Source organism: Haemaphysalis longicornis, unplaced genomic scaffold, assembly GCF_048455015.1.
Source record: "Haemaphysalis longicornis isolate Haplotype H1 unplaced genomic scaffold, Haemaphysalis longicornis Haplotype H1 scaffold_3, whole genome shotgun sequence".
NCBI lineage: Eukaryota > Metazoa > Arthropoda > Arachnida > Ixodida > Ixodidae > Haemaphysalis > Haemaphysalis longicornis.
The window spans coordinates 107,322,550-107,346,511 of record NW_027526335.1 but is presented as its reverse complement, the minus strand read 5'-3'; the positions used below and the strand labels follow the sequence as shown (position 1 = coordinate 107,346,511).

Sequence of the window (23,962 nt, the reverse complement as noted above, 5' to 3'; positions counted from 1 at the left end):
ATGAATTCCACCTAGTTTTTGCAAGATGTCCTTGTGGCTACTTGAAAGGCTTGAGGCCGCTCGTTACAGTTCAGAAGAGGCTAGTTGCTCTTACAGCTTCACTTGAAATTTGGTTGTGGTTCTGCGAAGCAGCACAAGTCTGCTGCATTTTATTTAGTGGAGGATTTTTTTATACTAATGAGGGGAGTTGTTTGCTGTATATGGTTTCACCAAAACAAAGTTTCAGTTGATTGTCATCAAGCATCCATTTGTAGTTTCGAATGTAAAAATATTTGAAGTATTCTAATACTGCTGTCTAATTTTACCCCGAATTTAATATTCGCACACACATGTTGGAATGTGATTGGATCAATGTCCTCTGGTAAAGGAGACACTGCTTCATTTCTACGCTGCCATTTCAGGGACCGAAAAAAGAAGCGCTTCGTGCGGGAGGGCACTGACGACCCAAAGAAGAAGAAGATCCGAACGGAGAGCGGGGCCTGGATCCCTGCCTCTTACAAATCAGATGTGTATCCTTGCTGCTTGTTTGTGATGCAAGTGTGTGCATGTTTGTGCCAAGTTTTCAAGCACACCAGTGTATTTAGCCTCCGTCATTAGAAAACGGTATTTGACTTAGATCGACCACAGGGGCAGCAAAAAGGGTTACTTTTTTGATCGTTATTTAGCTGTCATGCTAAAAGGAGAAGTGGGGCCTGTTTAGTGCTGGTCCACACTACTGTGTTTTATGAGGTTTTCTTATCAGCAGGCCTTCTTTCTGTTTTTGCTAAACTCCCTCGCTTGCTTCCTGGCATTGCGTTATGGAACATGAAGAGATCTATTTGAAGTTAGCTTCTTTATTTGTAAATTCATCAGCAGTTGGCAGCGCCATTCTGTATTCAAAGTTTCAAAGTTTGTTTCATAAATAAAGTGTTGTGTATTACATAATCTGCGTATACAAGAGGAGGCCCCAAGGTGAGACACCGCAGGCAGAACTATAATGCAGTGGGGCTTGGAAGGACGGGTGTACAGAATGAAGCAAAGTTGTATTTTGTCTTTGTGGCCTCTTTTATCTTTTTATGGCATAGTTGATGGCCTCTTCCAGCAGCCCTGCTAACTCTGCATGTATGTTCAAACCAGGGAATGTGATTGTGCTTGTAAAACAATGCCTTTGTTGAGGAGTCTTTTGTTGAGAAAGGGGCCTTTTGAGGGCAAAGCCTTTTAAGTGTAGCAGGTGTCTAGTGTCACATCAGAGTTTGTCACTGTTTCCCTTGGTAACCGAGGTTCCACATGACTGAAAGCTTTGGTGAATGTGGCTGTGTTTTTGCCAAGCCAAGATCTGTGAAGCTTTAGCATGGGCAGTCTTTCACAAGAGATACAAAGCCATAGCAGATGTTTATAGGCCACAAAAAATTCGAAGCTGGAGCTTGACTCTCGAGCTCACCAAAACATTTTTTGCCAGAAATAAAGTTTTTGCCAGCTGAAATTGGTTGCATTCAAGAGTTAACCTTCTGCTTTCAATTCCTTGTGGTGTGTGAAGTTTTTACTGCCCTACGAATTTTTCATAAAGACTGAATAACAGTGCTGCATGACTAGCTGTCACCTGGAAAAGCTTCGGGTCTATTCAGTGTCCCTCTATTTCTGGAACTGGTTCACACAGCGGAACAGTTTGATTCGTAAATGCCAGCATGTACATTTCTTTCTTCGATTTGCCAGTGCTATGGGCAGGGGAGGGTAGAGGCAAAAAAACAATGTGAGTCACATAGTGAACTTGAGCAGTGCAAGCAATGAAACAATTCGGAAATAGCATACAAAAACAACAGACCCTTCTTCGGGTTGTTTATAAATGGCACCGCCAATGGTGGTCGTTCCTTCAAGGAGAATTCAGCGTTGTTGTGGTATCCTTTGAAAGCTGAAAATTATTTGCGGGATGCTTGTGGGATAGCAGCTTCCTTGACTGCAGTTCCCTCCCAGCTACAAGCAGTGGAGGAAGAAGGCACAAATGGATGCCCGGGAGCAGGACAGCGAAGGCGACAGTGAGGGTGAGGATGGCGGTGGCAAGATCAGCAAGCCCAAGATCTCTGCCTGTGGTGAGTAACTCCAGGGAGGGTGTATGAGGTGTTGCCTCTCAGCTCTCACGTCTATGTGTATCATTGCAGGAGTGCTTGCATTTAGTGGCAGTAATGCTTTACCAGGAAGAGTTAGTTTACAAACCACCATGAGTGCTGTGACTCGATTGCACGAACATAGGTGGCTGTGCCTTCAAGGGGCCATGAAAACAAAATGCAGTGGAACCCCGATTATATGTCCCCCGGTTTTACAATGACCCACTTCACTGTGGTCCCACCAAACTCCCCATGGAAATGGTGCATCAGAAACCCTGGTTATACGATTCTCAAGTGCACGCGGTCCGCTTTGTACGAACAGCCGCTTGCGGGGATAAAGCAGCATTTTTCCCGCCTTTTACACAGCTTCGCCGCCTCATCCTGACCTTTATTTCTTGACTGCCGTTTGACGCTGCCTGATATTCAAAGGCACCCAGCCTGCAGCGGGCCCGACCTCTTGCTGAACAGACTCAAGCAAGCAGGCAGATACGCGGTGGCTCAGTGGCTGTGGCGTTGTGCTGCTGAGCACTAGGACGTGGGTGTGATTCCCGGCTGTGTCGGCCACTTTTCTGATGGAGGCAAAAAGCAAGAACACTTGTGTGTTCGAGATTTTGGCGAACGTTAAAGATGCGCAGGTGGTCAAAATTAATTTGGAGTCCACCGCTACGGCATGCCTCATCACCTGTGTATCGTCAGCATGTTATACCCTGCAATCAATCAATCATCAAGCAGGCGGGTACTGGCAGGCAGGAGCTTTCAATGGCTCCATGTGGCAGCAGAGCACCAACGCGCCAACCGCGGTAAGTCAAAGTCCAGGTAGTCAGGGGACCACCAATTTCAAGCTACCATCGAGCCAACAAATGTGGAAACAAAGCCCCCACTTTCCTCCCCCGCTTGACCCCCCCTCAGTGTATAACTTGCCTGCGGTCTTGGACACACTTTCCCCTTTTCCCCTCTCGTATTGCTTGGCCGTGTTGGCCTTCCCAGCGCACCTCGCGCGCACGAGGCGCAGGGCTGGTGTGCTAGTGCCGACACTAGAGGGGAGGCGCAACATAGGTGTTTTTTATTTCTGTATTTTTTGTTTGAAACTTGGGATTTAAGTTAGGGGTTTGCCAATCACGTGAGAACACGATAAATATAGCGATTCAAATAAGTTCCTAGCCCACCTGTCACACGAGGCTGTCGACTGGGGTGGCATTTACCTGTGCCCTGATCGTACCATGCTTTTGCGCGGTCCCTTGAAAGTCATATTGTCAGGGTTCCACTGTACAATTTCGTTCATTAGAAAGACTGCTTTGTCTCGATAACAATGACGCTAATTTAATCGCAAACTTAAAACTAATATATTGGAGTTAAGCAGTGGTGACCCCCAGCAGCTTCCTGGTGATTTCTCTGTGATGTCAGAGAACCTTCTTTGTGTGATTGGCAGCTGCAGACCTAAGCCACTGCCGGGGAACATAACTGGGTGAATGTATTGGGGCCTCTCGCTGTGTTTGATCGTAACACTGGGATGCTAACAAGCAGTTAAATTGATAAATATGTTCGTAGTGCTGGCCGATATTATGTCACTCCTGCCTATATTATGCCACTTTAGCACAAAATTTGACCATTTTTCAATACCTTTTTTGTTGTTGTTGTAAAGGGGCCATGAAGAGAAAATACAACTTTGTTTAATTTGAAAGAACTAGGATTCAGTATCTCACTCAGCTCCATTACAGCCACAGAAGATGTTTTTTTAACGAAAAAAAGCAAGAAGTATTTAAAAACTTTCAAATTGCGCGCCACAGTGACGTGTTACGAGCAAGAATGACGTCATACGGGCCTACAATAAAACATGATTTTCAGTGCGTTAACGGGACGTTAGCATTCAAGTGATGCGGTCAAATGGAACTAGAGGCCCCATTACAAACGTCCAGACATGTATCGTCGTGACAGGTCAGTTAGGCGGCCGCCAATCGCACAAACAAGGTTCCGTGACGTCATAGAAAAGTTGCGGGAAATTGGCTAGGGGGTCGCGACTGCTTCACACGTTTTCTTTCATATCTCCGTTATTTGTTCGAAGATTGCGATGATATTGGTGTCATTGTTATCGGGACTAAGCAGTCTTTCTAATAAACACAACTTGTATTTTGTCTTCATGGCTCCTTTAAAGGAGTCTTCTTTGGTGGCTGGAATGGAGCTGAGTGAGTTGCCAAAGGCTGATTTTTTTAAGTTGAACACAGTTGTATTTTGTCTTCATGGCCCCTTTAAGGAAGTTGAATCTGATTAAATCTAATTACCAAGCATCCTGATGTCTTCAATGTCTGCTTTAACTTGAGATAGAGTTGGCGTTAGACTAAGGTTGAAATAACATCATTGGTGTTGTGTGTGGGGTATATGGGCAGTGTTGCTAGCCACTATCTGAATTGTTTGCAGCTTGTCTACGGGTTTTCCCACTCAATTTAACACAATCTCATCTAATTTAATCCAGGTGCCAGCACATTTAATCAAAGTGGCAACCAAATTAATCCCTTTGCCAAGCAAATTAATCCAGCTATCAGAACAATGTTCAGGAGTGTTTTGTGCGAAATTAGGCAGAGCTTTGCGGACTTTGTTGCGCGTGGTGTGATAGAAACATGCTGTTTCTTGAGCCATTAAGTGCAAAATATCGTGTGCGCACAGTGCAATGTACATTTACTAACACGCACAGACCGTTGGTGCCGTGTGCTGATGGTCAGATCGTCAGAAGTATCATCTGCTTGCGTTTTGTTACGCCAGCAGATTTTCCAGTGTATTTTTGGAAAGCGGACGACTCTTCTGTCATGAGCAGGCGATATTTCTGACGATCTCGCAGATGATATTATTATGATATACCGGGTGCGCGAGGTTTTCACACTCAATTTAACACAATTTGAGAACAGAATATTGGCGTCAGGCGCAACGGAATATCTCTAGCAAAATGAGACATATTTTCACCAAACTTTGTGAAGTACTTCTATTATGCTTTATTTCATTATTTACTCAATGAATCTTTCATCGGCAGCAATAAGCGATTCGATTCGGCTTTGCAAACGGCTGCATGCACGGATCAGGTGCTCCTTAGAGATTTTAGACTGAGTGAGAAATGGCGGCCCTTTGTTGGCCTCTCTCTTAACGATGCGCCAGACATAATAGTCAAGCGGATTTAAATCTCGAGAACTAGGAGGCCACAAGTTGGGAGTGACAAGGTCGCAGAAGTTGTCAGCCAGCCACATGCAGGCGGTGTGGGCAGGAGCCGACTTTTAGGGGCGAAGCTCCTTAGGGCGTGGGTCTGTCCATCCTGGACGTATGTATGTAGCCACCTCTAGTTTAGTTCTTGGATTGTTTACTAGATGGCGTGGCTACCTCTAGTTTAGTTCTTGGATTGTTTACTAGATGGCGGTACTTGTATATGATGAAAAGATGCGCTTGGATTGTTTACTAGATGGCGTGTCTACCTCTAGTTTAGTTCTTGGATTGTTTACTAGATGGCGGGGAGCGTTGTAATAAAATCCGTTCGCTGTTGGCGCGCGCTCGGAGTCGCCCGATGGATAAGGCTGCAGATGTGCGAGCCCGCGAGGCAGAAGCACTCCGTGAAGCTGCGCGACGCCGCCGCCAAGATCCTGCCGTACGAGAGCGGGAGGCCGAAGCGTGTCGTCTGGCTGCGCGACGACGCCGCCAAGATCCCAGCGTTCGAGAACGAGAGGCCCAAGCGTCACGGCAACGGCGCGAGGACCCTTCCGTACGCGAAGCGGCACGGCTGCGGTGCGAAGAGGATCTCCAAAACGTCAGAGAACGGGAAGCGGCGAGAAAGCGCGCGTATCGGCAGGCAGACCCCGATGCAGTGAGAGCTCGTGAGGCGTCTGCAAAACGCATCAGGCGAGCTCAGCCCCAAGGTGCCGACGCGCGGTTTAAGCGAGACTTTCTAGACGTTACGTTCGGACACAGATGTAGTGGGCAAACTTTCACTGAAGAGTCACGGTTTTACCGATGATTTCCCCTCAGGAGCTTCGCCCACTCATCATCATTCACCCCGTGGATATGCTGTGAATTTTTTTCTGAAAGACATCCGGTCTTCATTTTGAAACACTCTCTCTCCATGGCTTCACAACGGTGGCAAGCGCACATCCACGTAAGCGGCAGCCTTAACGCGGAGTCCTGCAAAAAAGTGTGGCGGCATGACGTCACCCTGATTGCGGACAACGGATAGCACCACCGCCGGAGAAATTAAGGAGTTCTGACAATGTCTGACCGCTGGCTGTGCTTTTTTCCTTTTCGCCAGAGATGCCACGTCACCCCCACCACACATCAGTTCTGTCCGCATTTTGTAAACGAAACACTTCGCTGCTTTCAGAAAGGTGGTAATTTCCAAGTCGCTGTGGTGCGCGGCCAGGGCGACGAGGAGTGCAAGGCGTTTCATTTCCTGCTTCAACTTGCACACTTCCGTCTCTGAACAAACTGTGCAGTATGAATGATAAGGGGTCGACGAACAAAAAGTTGCACGCCTAGTTGCACATATATGATGAGGCTGCTGGTGTCTGGCGATAGGGAATGGCGTTCTGAAATACCTCACGTACCCAGTAGATATTATATCGACTGCGAGAGGGCAGTCGATAACTCGCGTCAGAAGTATTGTCTGCTCTTCGCGTAACGACGTGTTCAGAAACTCCTTTGATAAAAACGCATTACTCAAATGCCCTTTGCATTCTGATTTTCAATTATTGAATGCTTTTCTGCAGTGTTAATTATTATTTCTAAATTATAATATCATCTGCGAGATTTTCAGAAATACCTATAGCCTGCTCATGACAGAAGTGTCATCTGCTTGCGTAAAAATACACTGGAAAATCTGCTGGCATAACAAAACGCGAACAGATGATACTTCTGACGATCTCGCAGACCATCAGCACACGGCGCCAATGGATCAAACGAGACCACTCTCCTGGTCTGCAGGTGTTAGTAAATGTCCATTAAGCTGTGCGCATATGATATTTTTCGCATAATGGCTCAATAAACACCACGTTTTCACCACACCACGCGCAAAAAAGTCCGCAGAGCTGTGCCTAATTTCTCACAAAACACTCCTGAACATTCTTCCAATAGCGGGATTAATTTGGTTGGCAAAGGGATTAAATTGGTTGGTACTTGGATTAAATTCACTGGCACCTGGATTAAATTAGATGGCACTCAGATTAAATACACTGGCACCTGGATTAAATTGTGTGGCGTTTGTTGGATTAAACTGAGCGGGAAAACCTGTGGTATCTAGTAGTGCCACAGTCACACGTCAATGCTGGCAGACCTCGTTTGAACGGAGGCGTTGCGGCTGCGCCAAAGGACTTAGCATAAAAAAAAAAGAACTACCACATGAGAAGCAGCAAGGTCATCGTTGTGTTGATGACAATGCCATGTGCAGGACTAGCAAGCTTTGTGGCAACAATTGGGTTTTATCGGTTATGGCAACAAACAGCATGGCAAATGAACATAGTTACATGTACAACAAAATGCGCTGCAGGAGCGAACTAAACTAAACAAAATGTGCTGCAGGAGCTAACTAAACTAAACCGAGGGTGAACCAAAGTGGTCTTGCCTACAAATCAGGGCAGAGTCAACTAACAGCGGAAGCATTTTTCGGTCAAGCATGAGCAATTTTAGTCTGGGTCAACACACATCAACAGGCAAAGTGAGAACTAAACAAAAGGTAAACTTCAGTGGCTCTGCCCGTGTATCAAAGCAGAGTCTGCATATGGCAAAGGCTTCGTTGTTGGTCGAGTGTCAGCAATTTTAGTCGTCTGGGCCAACACACATCAACGGGAACCCGACAGGTTTGCCATGGACTGTCCTCAGATGATGCAGACTCGCTTGCGAAACAAGTTAGGTCCCACGCACTAAATCTTGGCTTCAGGGGGCCGGAATGAGGTGTTCAAGGAGCAAGGGAGTCCTCTGGAGTGCGGTGCCACTGTGTTACGTCTTGTTGCATGCGGGTGTCACGAGAGTGGCCTCGAAGGGTGCCACGTACACGTAGCTGCTGGGCCACTGGGTGGACCCTGGCACCATGGCGAGGTGGGCTGCCCTGGCAGGGTCCTTCCCAATGCGAAGTGCTGGTGGTGGCACAGGGAGGCGGGGGTGGCATCTGGGAATGCGCATGAACTGGTTCCGGGGCGCCAGCGCGTTCCACTTGAGCGTCAGCCTGCAAGTGCAGTGCCAACAGCGCATGCGCAGCGCTGAAGTTAGACGTTGGGCTTGGCTGCCTCAAAGGATGTGATTGATTTGTGGGGTTTAACGCATGACCGCTTCACAGGAAATGAGGCACAACATAGTGGAGGGCTCCGGATTAATTTTTACCACCTGGGGATCTTTTAGGTGCGCCGAAATCTGGAACAAACGGGTGTTTTTGCTTTTCGCCTCCATCAGAAAAGCGGCCACTGCGGCCGTGCCTCAAAGGAGAAACAGAAGACTAAATTGTTTAGTGGCTCAATGAATGCACTTTTCTTTTGGGGAAGTTAATGCGTAACGTGACGCAAGTCTTTGGTAAAAAAAAAAAAATTTCCGTGGTGCTAGTTTTTCACGTCAAATGTGGAAAACCGTCATGGTCTTGCTACCAGATTAAGTGAAATGGTGGATGCTTATCTTTGAACGTGATTACTGACGCTACTACCCTAGTGAAGTAAACGTGGTAGATTTGTGGGGGCTTTAGAACTTGCCGAAAATCAGGAGCAGAGTTTTTATAATGTATCAGGAGGTTACGTGCTTGCCATTGAAGGTGCAGGCTGCCAAACTGAGCAAGATCAGACCTGCCCGTAGCTTGTGGGAGAGGTGCTTACAGGGATGCAGCCGTTAAGCAAGTGGTGCAGTGGCACTCCTTAAAACGAGCGTTCCTGTTGCGTTTCTCTGGTTGGAAATAGGGATGAGTGGTTTGTGCAAGCAAACACGGTAACACTGCAAGGGTCCTTTCTTTTCTTTTTTTTTTTCTTAGTGCAGGTTCAAGTTGCATTGCATGCAATGTAAATGAGAAATAAGGAATTGTTGCCATGTCTAAAATTTTTGCTGGGCTAACATTTGGTTCTGGCATTTTACGACAAGAAAACTAATCTACTGCATCAGTTGTAATGGCCTTGTTCTAGTTCTCTTTCCATGGTGGCATTAATGATCGTGGCACAAAGAGACCTCAGAGGCGTTTAAATCCTGGGTGGTGAGGGTGAGCACCGCATTGCATTCCTGCTGTGGTATGGTCAGGGCACCATTAACTGCACGGCGCTACTTTGTGATATTTGAACTCAGTATGTTCAAGTGCCTGAAAATGTTAAATTCATTTCTTAATAATGCAAATTTAGCCTGTTGGATTATTGTCTTCCTCTACTGAACAAACTAGCACACCCCCAGTCTTACTTCCCTTTGCTGAAAGATCAGCTTTAGCTTACTTGAGAATGAGTGACGGTCGAGTTTCACGTAACACGATGTTAAGAAATGTACACCGCAGCAGGGAACTCTGTGTTCACATTCAGTGCAACGTTGTGAAACTGCTAATTTGACTGTGTCAAGTATGTTAAAAATTTTTGGTTAGGTGAAAGTGGGCTGCACCCATGTAAGCTTGAAGTGTGAAAGAACCGTCAACTTAAGGTAAAACGAAACAAAAAATTTTTCCTTCATTTTGTGCTTACTAGTGAAACAACATAATGCATATTATGATACATGTTGGCCATAATCACTGGGGCACACACACAGGCTTCAAGAAACACACCAAGGCATGGGTGTCGGGAGGCGGGTGCAAAAGGGGCTCTTGCCCCCTCCTCCGAGCCCTCCCTCTAACCCCACCATTCAATGCATTTGCCCTCTTCGAGACAAAATCCTGGCGACACCCATGCACAAAGGCCCGTATAAGACTTCTGTTGTGGGTACTCTGTGCTTGACATGTCTGTATATTGCCAAGGATGGGTTACAGAGGCCGCATTTAGAGTCTCTCTCCACAAGCTCCCGTCATGGCGGCTCAGTGGCTAAAGCATTGCGCTGTTGAGCTCAAGGACACAGGTTCGATCACGGCTGCGATGGCCGCTTTTAAGATGGAGGCGAAAAGTGAGAATGCCCGTGTGTTGAGAATTTGGTGCGCGATAAAAACCCCAAGGAGGTCAAGATTAATCCAGAGCCGTCCACTGTAGCTTCGGAATTTCAAGCCCCGTAATTCTGACTTTCTCCGCACGTGCAGATCGGCTGGGCAAGCGGCACAGCGGCCCGGCCCGCCAGAAGGGTGCCAAGCGGCAGTTCAAGCGCGAGCTCAAGAGCAAGGAGGAGATCCTGAAGGAGCGCAAGCGCAAGGCCCGCCTCAACTACCATGTCAAGAAGAAGCACCGCGAGAGGGCCGCCAAGAAGCGCAGGGCCTGAACACGGGAGGGGGCTGCTGTACAAATACACGACCGAGTCTCTGGACCACATTTGTGTCTGTCTTTGTACCTTTACTCCTGCTGGTTACACTGCAGCTGCAGAGAGACCCCCCACGCGATGCAGGTAGCTCAAGTGAGAGCTTCTGATTGCTTGCTCAAACGCAACACAAGGGGCAAACGAAGTCGTTCGTGCGGGAAAAAAGCTGAGAATGTGGGCAATAAGTGCACTGTAAAATGTCATACACGCCGCTTAGGGAAGCACCCATTAAAAAAACGGCTGCCGTAGCTACAAAATGTACGCTTGGGAAGAAGTTGCGAAGTGTAGCTCCTTTTTTCACACGGGACAAAATATACCCCATTCAATAATGAACAGCCTAGATGACCTTATAATCGCTTAGTTGTGCACAGGCATGGAAAAAAGCACCAACACATGCATCACTCTAAAAGAACAGTGAGATAACAATGCATGCGTAACAGGCTGAGTTTACGCGTTGCGGCATCGCCGGCCCCGTGGCGACGCAAGTTTCGCCGTGTCAGGCAAAAAATTTTGGTCGATACTTCTGGTCGCTTGCTTTCGGGAAGTCACGTGATGCAAGTAAGGTGTTTATTTTTTAGTAAAACAATAGTATAAACCAAGAAAACTTATACAACATCAACGTTGTTACAATAATAGGCAGTTTTAGCACATCGTTACCGTGTTCACGGTACCATTTACCGTGTTTGCGGGGGTAGACTGCGCAGCGCAAGAGTTAAAGTGCATTCACACTTGCGACGAAAACGAGCAAAAGCGACAGAAATTACGTCACTTTGTTGCGCGACAACCGTTTTTGGCAAATGGTCGGGACCTCGTCGCGCGGCAAAGTGACAGAATTCTGGTCGCTTTCGTCGCAGTGTGAACGGGCCTTACCGCGAACAATAACTTACCGGCACAGGCTTCACCGTCGCCAGCGCTTCCGGTAACACAGTAAACGGTAACACAAACACGGTAACGTTATGCTAAAACTGCCTAATTACATTTAAAATCAAAGATTGTGAGAAGCCTAACTCAAGCCTATTTCGCAAACAAGCAATTGCAAGATATCACGTGACTGCAGTGATAATGCAATGTCGTCTGCTCAACTTGGCTTCCGGAGGTACATACCTCGCTCGCAAACAACGCTAATCAATGTGCATCAGTTGCGTTACCCATGGATGTTCTGGCATATATTTCCCTGTGGTAAGTGGTAAGTACGAGTCATCACCTTATTCTTTTTGCACTTCTACTACTACTCCGCCCAGACGATAAAAATTTGAGTGCGCAACTGAAAAATGTACCGCATTTTATCTGCACAAAGATGCATAATTGGCGAAGCTAAGCCAATTAATAGTGTTAATTGCGTGACTGTAGACGATCGGTACCTTTAAAGTTCGTAAGGAATGATTGAAACGAAAGACAAAATCTTCAAAGCACTTAATTAAGCCTGCTTACGTCCTTTACTGAAGGCGAAAGCCTGGCGATACTTGTTAGCAACTCCTTTACTGCAACATCGTATTTGCGTATCCTTCTTCGCATTCGTTTCTTTGTCTTGTGAGGCGAATTACTTCGAGTGGCTTCTTCTCTGCTACACCGTGTTTGCGTCTCTTTCTTCTCTGCTGAGCCTAAGGACGTGGGACCAATCCCGGTCGCGGTGGCTGCTTTTCTGATGGAGGCGACAAGCGAAAATGCCTGCGTGTCGAGATTTTAGCGCACGTTGAAGATCCCCCCGAAATAAAAATTAATCCAGAACCATCCACTACGGCGCACCTCATAGTCCAGGTGTAGATTTGGCGCTTTAAACCGCAAAACGAAGCAACCAAACCCCTTTCTTCATTTTCATTTCTCCGCCTAACAGCTCGAATTAATGCTTTACGTATGCAATTTTACGCTTGCAGTTCACAATTTCGGGAACTTTGGGAAGCGGGAGCATCAGCGCCTCGAAGCTCCCGATTCCTGGCCAATCCCTTTCGTGATATGGGCCACAGGAACAACACCAACAACCACCGAGTTTGAGTAGCCCGTTCTCTAGCAGAGCGAGAGAGAGAGAGAGAGAATGACCGTCTGTATGAGCAATAAATTACGAGTGGCGTCCTCATTTCCGGACCCCACTGAACCAGAGAAGTGAACTAGAGAACTACATGCCGTTCGGCCTTAGGGGCGCATGGTTAATGTTGAAGTTGTCTTGGCGGCTAATTTTCATATAATTTGTTTTGGGGTAGTCTTGATAAAACAAGTTATGGCCATTTTCTGTAAACATTATCCCTCACAGACAGCCATGTATTCACAGCAGACGAGAATTCTGTAACGCTCACAACTTCACTGCGAGCTAATTACGACAAGTACATGAAATGCGGTGTAATGATAGTCGTAGTAGCAGCCAATTTCAAAATGATTTTTTCTAGATGCCTACATTAAACTGAGCTGCAGGGCATTCACGAAAAAGCTGATTTTGCAAGAAGATTCAAAATTCGTTAAAACGGCTCTTTCGATGGACACAAAAAGTTTCAGAAATTAGCCATAGGTAGCTTCGCTGTGAAATTATGGTACAAAACTTCATGAGTGGCAAATCTGCCCACCACACAATCAAGGAATGGACCACGTACGAACAAGGTGACGCGGCCCCCATCAAATACGGCATACAAGGCATAATACCAGAATGTGAATCTGCAATTCTGGGTTGACGTCTGCAACATACATTACACACGCTGTAAATTTTGTTCCACATACCGTATTTTCACGCGTATAACCCGCCCCTACATATAATCCGCACCCCTTTTTCAGCCCGCCGGAAAAGAAAAAAAATCCTTGCGTATTGCTTGCACACTTGATACAGGAAAGGCTGCACCAAAGCTACTGCTCAAGCACCACATCACATACTGTGTAGACAGAAAAGGCGTATATTTGGCAAGTAGAATACGCTGACTGCAAGGCGAAAGTCACAATTCACTCAGTGTAACTACCCTTGCTAAAGCTATCACTTAAGCCGCAGTCCTCACTGTTGTACACAAGTCACCTTCGGTTCTATCCATGTTGTTTGTGATGCAGCGATTTGTGAAGCTTTGTTCAGCTTCATGCGCAGTGCCATGACGTTGCAAAAAAGGAAACACCCCACATATTATCCACACCCCTACTTTACCACTGAAATTTTTGCAATTTTGGTGTGGGTTATACGCACGAAAATATGGTATGTAACCGCACACAACTTTGTGTTGACTGCGATGCGCCGACATTAACCAGTTGCAAGCATGCACAAATTGCCGAGGTACGGTCGCGAAGCGTAGTCACACAAGTTAACAAGTGCGTTCTTGGTACTAAAGTTATGGGGCACCATCCATGTTTAGTGGGTGGGGAACCGCTGTCGACGCAAACAGTGTTTTAGACATGCTGCTGGTTTGTATAGGTGGCAGCACTTGTCTTGACGGGGAATGGCAGTCGGATTGTACCTTGAAGGGGATTACAATTTGTTATCTGTCCACGGTTCCCATAAACAATGCTGTTGGAGCAATGCCCAAGCAAGGGATAATTTTACCATAATAGGAGCAGGGAGAATTCGCCAGCAAAATGGGTCATGGCCGCGTATCTGCTCCAGTTGTTGCAAATGTCGACAAAAGGAGATAGTCGACTGCCGCTCCTGCCAAGTAAATGCCTCCCTTCTCTTTCTTGCTCACCTCTCATGCTGTTCCTCTCTCATCTCATTCCTCCCAAGATAACATGAAAGAGGTTTGCTCAAGTTGATTTAAATTTACCGCGTTCCATTGCTCCAAGTCGGGTGCCTCGATGCCAGCACTGCCGTACAGCGGAAACGCGCGTGAATCAAGTCGCCCTACTGCAACGTTTATAGGTCCACGTTGCACCACTCCACGAGCATTCCAAGCGGAATGTGGAGCCTATCTAGTGGAACCTTTCGTTACTGTTGCCGTTTGATTACTTAAATGCCACCAGAAGCGCGGGCAAGAGCAGGACAGCTTTCTTCAGTTGATGTAGTATTTCCTTTGCAATTGCAGAAACCAAGCATCCCTAAATTTTTTAATAACGAAACACTGCAAATATCACTCATGTATTGATTTCCTGCCTTATATTTGCGTAAAGTCTTGTTCTTGTTCAACAACATTGACAACTATGAACGTTGCCACCGGACTTGGACATTTAGATCTGGCTGTGGGTATATATAAGACTATTGCGCAGCATCTGTTTCACTTTGGCCAGCTGACTGAATTGAATGACAGACCGACAGACACAGTCAGACCAAAATTTTCCTGTTGAAGTAGCCCAAGAAACATGATAGTCTTTAAAAGCTCGTAAAAGGTGTTTCGCGACAGGTAAAGCTAACGCTGCAGGGCTGCTAGTAAAACAGCCGCCAGTGAAAATTACAGCAGAAAACCTTTTGATCTCTGTGCCTATTGTGGAGAAAAAAACATTTTCAAAACTTTCATAATTGTTGTTGCTCTGAAGAACAATAAATGCATTTCTATTATTCCTGCACTCGTGTAAATTTTAATGGAATGAGAAAAGGTCTCAAACAACCACAGTCACTTCTTGCGAAAGCTCGCATAGGTCTCGAGTTTTTGTTTTTGTTCCTTTTTGAAGTGTACTGGTAGCGTTTCAGGACACTGGCATATAGCTCGAGGGGACCCCTTGCCGAAGACAAAGCAGTGGGCGGCACAGACTCGGCTCAAGTTGTCATGGCCGAATTGCAAATAATTTTTCTCTTTGTAACTAGATCACTTTACCATCAATTTTAACCTGTCTTATTTGTCCCACTGCTTCGTAACAGGAGCAAGCATACCAATGCATTATAAAAGCTCCGAAGCAATTTTTTGCTTCGAGTGTAAACCACGAGCGGGAACAGTGGATCCACTGGCCACCGTGGCACTGACATTTGATAGCGAAAGGTCACGTCAGCATGGGATGGGACTGACTTGTCAAGTTGAAACGAGGTGAGAGCATTTAGATTTTTCGCCGATAATAATTTAGAAGTGCAGAGCACATTGCTCTCAAGCTGAAGGCAGCAGCAGCCATGAACAAGCAATGGCTACTATATGGCATGTCCGGCACATTACATTATTGCTGCTTGCATAGACAACTGAACAGTCACAAGCTCAGACTGTGAAACTATCTCAAACAGTGAATTTCAAGAACTGTCCTTACACAAGTGCCACGACACCAGTTTGAATTTGGCCCCATTGAGGATTGTGCTTCACACTAGAATGCAGTGCCACCACCTTTTTCTCTTTTCCTATTTTTGCAGCAGCTAAAATTTTTCTCAAGGGTTACCACTTTATCAAAAGTAGTGCACACGTAAAGCACAGCTTCCACATTCAAGGTAGTGCATTTGGGCCACTGAAAAATTACCACATTCTACCCATGTTTAAAGGGAGCACGTGAACAAAATAAACACTGTGACTTTCGGTGAAGTTTCTTCCGAGAGAAACCACGCCAAAGTGCGAAGCCCGACGTCCGTGGAAATAGCAACTTTATTCGTTTAATTTTTCAATTATAAATACACACACATGCACGCACAATGTTTACCTGCACACACACACACATCGCCTGCGGGTAACACCAGCTTTGTACACTACAACGTCCACACAGCAGGGGCCGTCGTAAATTGGCAGTTATTTCCCTCCGACAATGCTCGACACGCAAGCGGCAATCTGTACATGAATACAAACAGGATTATACAACACATTCCCGCCATTCCTCTCAAGCACGGGCTTCCCTGGCTCGAAGAATGTCTATTGTTTAGACTTGGTGCCTGTGCATTGTCCCTGTGTCTGCAGTTAAGGCAGCCGCACCTCGAGATTTATAGTAGTAGCAAATAGAAAGCAGTCCCATGAATTCCGTCGGGTCTACTTTCACTGAGCGTGAAAACTTGAGTTTGGTTGAATCACATCTATTTTCTCCTTTCTGAGTAATTAAGCAAGCAAGGCTTCCTGCGCCATGGCTTTACAATGTCAAGCCTTTTCTACCGTTGACACTTCATGTGTGGAGTCGCAACTTCAGAAACATTTCTGAAAGTTCAAAAAAACACTGCCGGCTGGTTGATTCGGATCCTCTGGTGTTTTTTTTTGCTCGCCGAAAGTTTAACGCACTTGGAGGAAAATGAAAAATGAAGTCTTTTCCCGGCAAAGTTCTGACTGATCAATGAGAAAACTTCAGCACCACGTGATGACCTCGGCAATGACTTTTGCGGAACGGCATTCCGTCCCCAATAGAACACGCTAGCATTCTGATCTAGGCCATTACTTCTCGCAGGGTCTTGTAGAGACAAAGCATTCCCATGATGCTGTCACGGCCTAACAATGTGCATCTTTTGCACTTGAGACATTGCAAATGTGGAAGTGGCAATACTGCGCTTAAAGGACAGTACCAAAAAGCCACGCACAAAAAGCTTACATTCCAAACACCACCTCACAATACTATAGTGACACCAGTGGTGCGCGTGCGAGTACACTGCAACAGCGAGTAAAGAATCATTCGAGCCAAGTCTAGCCATAGCTGGAAGGGTTTCAGCACAGCAACCTTTTTGAAACCTAAAACAGAAAATGGGGGAGAGAAAAAACTGAACAGAACATAGGTGTGCAAATACATGCAAGAAAAGGGCAGCGAATTGGAAGAAAACTGGTTGGCATGGTTACTGGTCTTTAAGCTCTTGCATAAAATTAAAGAGAGGCAAGAACACTGGCTGAATATTGTTAGGCATTGGAGCCAATATCGAATTGAGACTACCTGTCAACTTGGTTCCGCCTGTGCACTGATTATAGAAACGACACCACATTTGACACTTTCGTCCTGGAGAGCCTACCCAGTGACGCCGAGCGACTTCGAAATGGAATTTGGCCGCTCCCCACAGAATGGTTGCAGTTCCCACTCAAACGCAGCAATGAGCCGCCGAAACAATGATTGTTTGAGAACAGCGGGTGCATTTCGTACAAAGTACCACCATAGCATTCACCGTAAATTTTAAGTACGGTAGAATAGACACGTCACTTGCCTCCCGTCAGAGGGCGCAACTAGCAGCAAGACACAGACGCCGCTTGCTAAGATTCCTTCAATTCGTATGTGGCAAAGCTTTTTAAGTCAAATCATTATGCACGGTTGCACTAAAGCACACACAAGGATCAACGTACACGCATGCACAGCATCGCTGAGTCCACGGAGTCACTGTTACCATGGCAATGGGAATTCCAGAATGGTGATAACAGCAGTAGCAGGAGGCAAGAACACGACAATCCATTGAGCACTTCACCACAAGCAATGCCAAATAGTACAGAGCTTGTTAATCAAGGCCAGTAGTCTGACCACAGCCTCACTCTTTTTTTTCTTTGCCTGGTGGCAAAGCTTTAACTAAGCGGCATAGAAGGAACTTGGAAACCATCAAACGAAACACAACAATCAAGCCAACAGGCTGCAATTTGTGAGATAAACAGGAAAAAAAAAAAAAAAAAAGGAAACAGAACGAACATTTTGATTTCCCAATCTGCTTTTGAAACTAGACACAAAAGAACAACATGCTATCAATGCGCATGCTTAGAACTGTTTAACTTGTGTTACGGAGTCTCTTATCTTTCACACAAATTCAACAGTTGTTAGTTTGCGCATGGTGCATGTGTGTTAATCTTTTAATTCCAGTCTTGAAAATGTTGCATGCAGCCGAGAGGTACAATCAGCTAGCCGCAATCCTTCCTAGCTTCGGAACAAAAAGAAACTAAGCATAGAGAGCAAGGGGGAAAAAAACGAACACCTGAAAGACGTTGCTATGAAGAAATGGAGTAGAAAGCCCTTGCCAAGTAAAAGGACTACCAGAGAGCTGGCTGCCATAACAATGGAAGCACCACCAAACAACCAACAATTCAGCTTTTATACACTGTACAAAACAACGAGCGAACCGTGTCGTTACCTACCAATTACCCAATTATTTTCTTCCCACCAAAAACGACAGAATTGGCTAAATGGACGCTGCAAAGAACAGGTAACACCGAGAAACTATAGCGTCCGTGTAGTAGCAGAAATAGCAGAGCGCATGAGTGATTTCACAATGTCGCCGGCAGCGATGGACCGTGGAACACCCACACACGCCACCGCACGTCCATACGATGCAGGCGTCCGTACAATTACCGCACATTTCCGTACAAGTCGGCAAAGCGTTCAGAACACATACGTGACTATAATCTTGAATGGCATTTTTTTTTTTTTTTTTTCCTCCAGAGCTTGGGACATCTGGTGACTGACAGGCAGTCACACGCACGCACACACGGCTGTGACTGTTAACAGTTTACAACGTAGTTGACTGCGTGAAGTGTGCTCACAACTGAACTAACCAGCGACTTCCGGCGTGTCCAAGGTGCAAGGAAGTCTTCAGCCACTCCCTCCATACATCGAAGCAGGAATGCTCCATTATTCGTCGCACCCACCAATGCTGGTGTCCCGAATGTGAAATCAACATTCGTGAACTATGGGAGCAAAAGTTTGGTGGCACCGCAACATCAGAAGAACCAAGAGAAGAGTACTTCTTGATGTTCAATCACTTTTCATCGACAGAATGAACTTTCTCTACGGTCCATTCCTCTCTGACAATTGAGTTGTTTTTACTGTGTTTACAAGTTCGTCGAGTCGTCACAAAAGACACTGAAGGGAGATGCCCAGGAGAACGTCCTGCACACACAACTTCTTTGAGTCATTCCAACAGCCACGTGACACCTCTGAATGTGGTACTTGCACGTATTTACCTTCCAAAAAGTTCACGTGAGTCAGATGTGACAACAGTCATGCCTACCAAGGACTCACAGACGGGCAGAGTTTAAGGTAATCAGCACGTGCTGTGAACACGCGCTGTTGAATGGTCGCTGCCAATCGTTCATTCATTATATCAATAACTCTTTGAGTTCTTCCACCAGGTCTCACTTCTTCATCACGCCCAAGGTTTTTCTCGTCCCGTTTACATGGTACTTCACGGAGTGGTCTTCTCTCTCCAACGTGGTTCGTGCTCAGGGGGTGACTGGGCTACCACCGATGAACGTACACCGCAGCAAACACAGCTTCCACGTGGGTACCTCCACACATCCACACCACAACTGTAGCACCTCGTACTCACTTCACTTCACACGGCAATGCCATCAACCAAACTGCGGACACCCTCGGCACACCACTCGAGAACTTCCCACGGTAGCGGCCGACTTCCTGATCAAGGGCGAGCCTTGCCGCACCTGACAAACTGGAGACATATGACCATAGCAGGTGAGCTGTTAGACGCAGCACTGGGTGAGTCGTCGCACGTCTCGACGGCGCAACCTCGCGCAGCCGCTCAACGTCGCTCCCCGACAGCGACAGATTCGTTGTTTCTTCTGGTCACTCCGAAACTGCCGCTCCCGCATCTTGGTTAGCCTCACTCAATCTGCACCTTGGTGACGCTGGCCGTGTCGAGACACTCGCAGTGCTGCTGCGGCTGCATGGCCGACGCCGAGGGCAGGGCGTTGGGGCAGCAGGGGCGGTGGGTGATGCGGCACTGACGGCAGTAGTCCGGCTCCTCCGAGGGGTCCACGTGGACCTCCACGGGCGCTGCCAGGGTGCCTTCTCTGCGGAGGGAACGGGGCAGGTGTGGCATGGGACGAGGAGGAGGAGATAACGTAGAGGAGGGGAGGGGGGAGAACAGTTGATAAGCGTGAGCAAGCGAGGTCACAGCAATGCCACGAGGGAACACAGGAGGTCTGGTTGGGGGACACCACCGAGGGCAGTCACTGTCAGCACAGCCGAGCAGGAGAAAGAAACGCAGGTTCCAGAGAGTTCGAAAAGGAAGCGGTGAGAAGTTAAAAGAAGCAAACTTTCATACGTGCAAACCTTTCAAAATCAACGAGACAGTTATCAACGTTTCTTAGATGGAGCAGCATGAAAGACTTGCACAGATAAGCAGTGCGAAACAAAATGACTGAATGCGTGAAACAGGAACGTTGAAACGAGCTGCCTTGGCTCGTTTTGGAGGAGTTTGGGAGACGTGCGCCGTACCTGTAGCCGACGATGGAGCCGGCCAGGGCGCGGGTGCTGGCGGCGTCGTCGGCCAGGCCGGACATGTTGGCCGAGCGCTCGCTCAGGCTGACTGTGGCCGAGGCGGTCTCGCTGTGGCTGCTCAGGCTGAACCGCTTGTTGGACGACACCTCCGCCTGCACCTCCAGCCTGCGGGATTCGCAGCGGGGAGGAAATGCCACCAGTTATAGTGGGTGTCCCCTCACTGAGACTGGCTACTGTCATGCATGCAGACTCTCAATGTCCATACACATATTAGTGGGCGGGTACAAGACTTACTGGCTACATGCTTTGTAGCCACAGTAAAGCCAAACAGCAGTGAGCCTGCAAGCATACACACCGCTTTGTTACGCATTATTAAAAGTCCTCAAGGGGCACTCATGAAATTGCCACACAGAACTCAGTGACGAGTGGTCTTGACAGTTCGACTGTCTCTTATAGTCTGAAAAGCTGGTCCCTTATCAAAAAACACGCATTGACACAACGCCTCCAGGGACAATTTTGAACAACCACAGAAGAATGTTGCGGCACTACAACTCCCACCAGTGTGAGCACACGGTGTGAGCGCAAGGCTCACTGGTGCGAGGGCAAAGCTTACCAGTGCGAGTGCAAAGCTCACCGGTGTGGTCACAAAGTTCCCCAGGGTGAATGAGTGCAAAGGCTCACCGGTGCGAGTGTGCGCTGGCCGAGGCGATGCTGCCCGTGAGTGAGTGGCCCGCGAGAGCGGTGTTGGAGGCAGCCGCGGCGGCGTCCAGATGCGAGGCCAAGCTGGGGCTGCCCCCAGACATGCCCAGGGAGGCCGCCTCGCCAATGCTGGCCGGCGCCCCGCCTCCGGCCGTGTCCAGGCTGGCCCCATCGGCCGTGCCCCCGGCCAGTGAGCCCCCTCCAGCTCCACCTCCACCGACCCCTGCCCCCTCGGCCTCCTCGTCGAACTCGATGCGCACGCCGGACGCCGAGGTGGTCACTCCACAGCCGCCCGAGCGGCACAGAGACACGGGCACCACCCCGTAGATGTAGGCCAGCAGGATGGGCACCCCGATGCCTGCACGCACGAGGGAACGGGTTAGACTCGCACAGGGGGAACACTGAACAAAAGCCCCCCCCCCACTCACACAACATCCTCACATGCATCTATTACCTGCTCAATACGGCAGTCCACACGCTGTCCTTCTTTTGCAATACGCCACTCCCAAAAGGGTAGAGGACAACTGTATTGCATAGCTGAAAATGTGCTTTCCATGATTTAAAATATGTGAAGAACAGGGGAGAAAACACGGAATGTTTGAAATGGTAAAGGGCGATTGTTTGTTCGTCTGCCCAATGTTCTCATAGAAACAACTCTCCGTGCGTGGGGGGAGAGGAGGGGGAGGGGGGGTCTTGCTATCTTCCGAGGTACGTCAGGCAAGGGCAGTTGCGGTTATCACACGAGTGAAAATGGAACACAAACTAAAGGTTGCCTATTCTTTCCTTTTGTATCTCAAAGTTAGACGAGAGCACGAAGCACGCGCTGTGTCAGATGGCTAATTCGGTCTTGAATATCTTCAAACAGTGTGAATACACAGACACTAGGGGAAGTGTCTGTGTATTTACAGTGTTGCTCGAAGACGTTCAACCAATACCAACTCGCCCAAATGTCGATCCTTGTGATGCGGTCTTTTTTCTTTCTTTCCTTCTTTCTCACGACCCTAAAACGATGCCCCAGCTGCGCCGGATCAGCGGGCCCACCGAAAAACCGCACCACAAACTGTGTTGTGCTTCGGCCAACCGCGTTTTAAGCGGTATGCTTATGCGTTGAGTTCTATGGGAGCCAAACCGGTGGTCACAAAAACCCGTGTTATATCCGGTCCCGCAGTATAAGCAGTTACGTTATAAATGGTTTACACTGTACTTGATATAAAATCTGATTGAGACCCCATCTTACTCGCTTCAACCTGCAACACCTTCTAATGCTTACACAATCTTTGCAAGGACCACCACTCACCGACGGCGATGCCCGCAATGATGGGCGACACGAGGAACGAAGCCACCACCCCGCTGGTGACCACGAAGTTGCGCTTCAGTCGGCTGGTGGTGCGCAAGTCATACTTGGAGTGCAGCTGCGAGCATGGGGACGGGACAGGACACACACACGATGCTCCAGTTTAGATCCAGTAACTCAAGGAACGCAGAGACCAACTCTCACAGCCACGCTAAACAGATTTTCGAATTGGCAGCGCAAACAATTTTCAAGCACTTTGTTTAACCAACAAATCTACGAAGATCCCACAAGGGGGTCGGATGAGAGGCCTTGCAAGGTCAAAACACCTCTAGTAGTAGTTTTTAGCACACCATTCAAGCGATCAATGTTATGCAAGTGTTTAGAGGCTCCAATGCAATAGTGATACACAATAGCTGTGATACTGGCCTCTTGACAGTTGCGAAATCAACACAAATATAGAACCCTCTTCCCCAGGCCTCATTTTTTACACTATCCAACCATTTTGCCTGAATGATGGGCTGCAGAGTCGAATCCCGGCCACTCAATCATCACTCACTTCACTCAGAGAGGGTGCAACGGCGCTTCGCTGGTATTTCTCAACGGCAAAACTAGTGAGGGGACAGCTGTCTTGCAACAACCTTCAGAAGGGAATCGGCTCGAAAGCCACACTACTGATCCGGCACTTCTTGTCTTTTTGGTGTTCGTCTAACTTCAAGCTGGTTTCCTTCCAAATGTGTACCAACTCGCACAAGTCGGAGCCATTCTGCCTTACAACAAGCACACGTATCAGGAATGGGTCTCATCACAGCTTCGGAGTCCAGCTCGACGCACAAAAACGTGCGCACTGCACACCAAACTACCATGTCTCTCTTTTATATGCTGAAAGCAGCACCTGAACTCAATGCCACAATGTGTACCAGACGCAGAACAGTAGGGTGAGTGAGTTAAGGCTCATGTCATTGACAAAACAACGTCCACATCTAAGGGCTTTTGAAACAACATACAGCATATGTATAGGAAAGACAAATGGTACAACTGAAACTACCCAAAGATTCCTAAATAGACAGTTTTAGTTTCACGTACGTAGAAGATTCACGCATGCAGAGCTTTCATAGATGATGCGCGCACATGTTCAGAACGCAAAGGTTCGCCGTAAGTCTTATGAACGTATGTGAGATTTCTACTTTTATGTAGTGGTCTTTACGTAGCTTCCGTACGTAAAGTTCCCGCCTTGCACTGATAACAGCTTCGTCGTGCATTCCTAAATGCGATATCGTGTTCTAAGCTGTTGATTTCGCCTTCAATTTTCCCATTGTAACCTTCACCCAAAGTTTCATTCGAGAAACAGCTTTTGTTTTTGAGATAGAAGGGCAATGTTTCAGCTGTTAAGCCTGACAAAGTAGCGTTTCTCATCATTATAGCAACAGGCTCACGAGATCACGAGTGGCTACAGCAGTGTCCATGTCAGTTAGTAGATGGCAAGTTTGGGTGG

The 23,962-nt window shown here is 47.4% G+C and overlaps 2 protein-coding genes across 2 annotated transcripts in view; one reads left to right on the top strand and one right to left on the bottom strand.

The window, feature by feature from the left end:
• Positions 1-10,507, top strand: part of LOC144174995 (ATP-dependent RNA helicase DDX54) — a 40,492-nt gene extending 29,985 nt beyond the window's left edge. The window contains exons 16-18 of the mRNA XM_077704002.1: positions 402-509; positions 1,951-2,066; positions 10,282-10,507. Of these exons, the coding sequence (XP_077560128.1) occupies positions 402-509; positions 1,951-2,066; positions 10,282-10,457 (400 nt within the window). The 3' untranslated portion in view covers positions 10,458-10,507. The remainder of the gene's footprint in view (positions 1-401; positions 510-1,950; positions 2,067-10,281) is intronic.
• Positions 10,508-15,928: 5,421 nt separating this feature from the next.
• Positions 15,929-23,962, bottom strand: part of LOC144174992 (E3 ubiquitin-protein ligase RNF19A-like) — an 89,728-nt gene continuing 81,694 nt past the window's right edge. Inside the window, exons 6-9 of the mRNA XM_077703999.1 lie at positions 22,474-22,588; positions 21,159-21,534; positions 20,475-20,642; positions 15,929-20,047 (exon numbers count right to left, since the gene is read on the bottom strand). Of these exons, the coding sequence (XP_077560125.1) occupies positions 19,858-20,047; positions 20,475-20,642; positions 21,159-21,534; positions 22,474-22,588 (849 nt within the window). The 3' untranslated portion in view covers positions 15,929-19,857. The remainder of the gene's footprint in view (positions 20,048-20,474; positions 20,643-21,158; positions 21,535-22,473; positions 22,589-23,962) is intronic.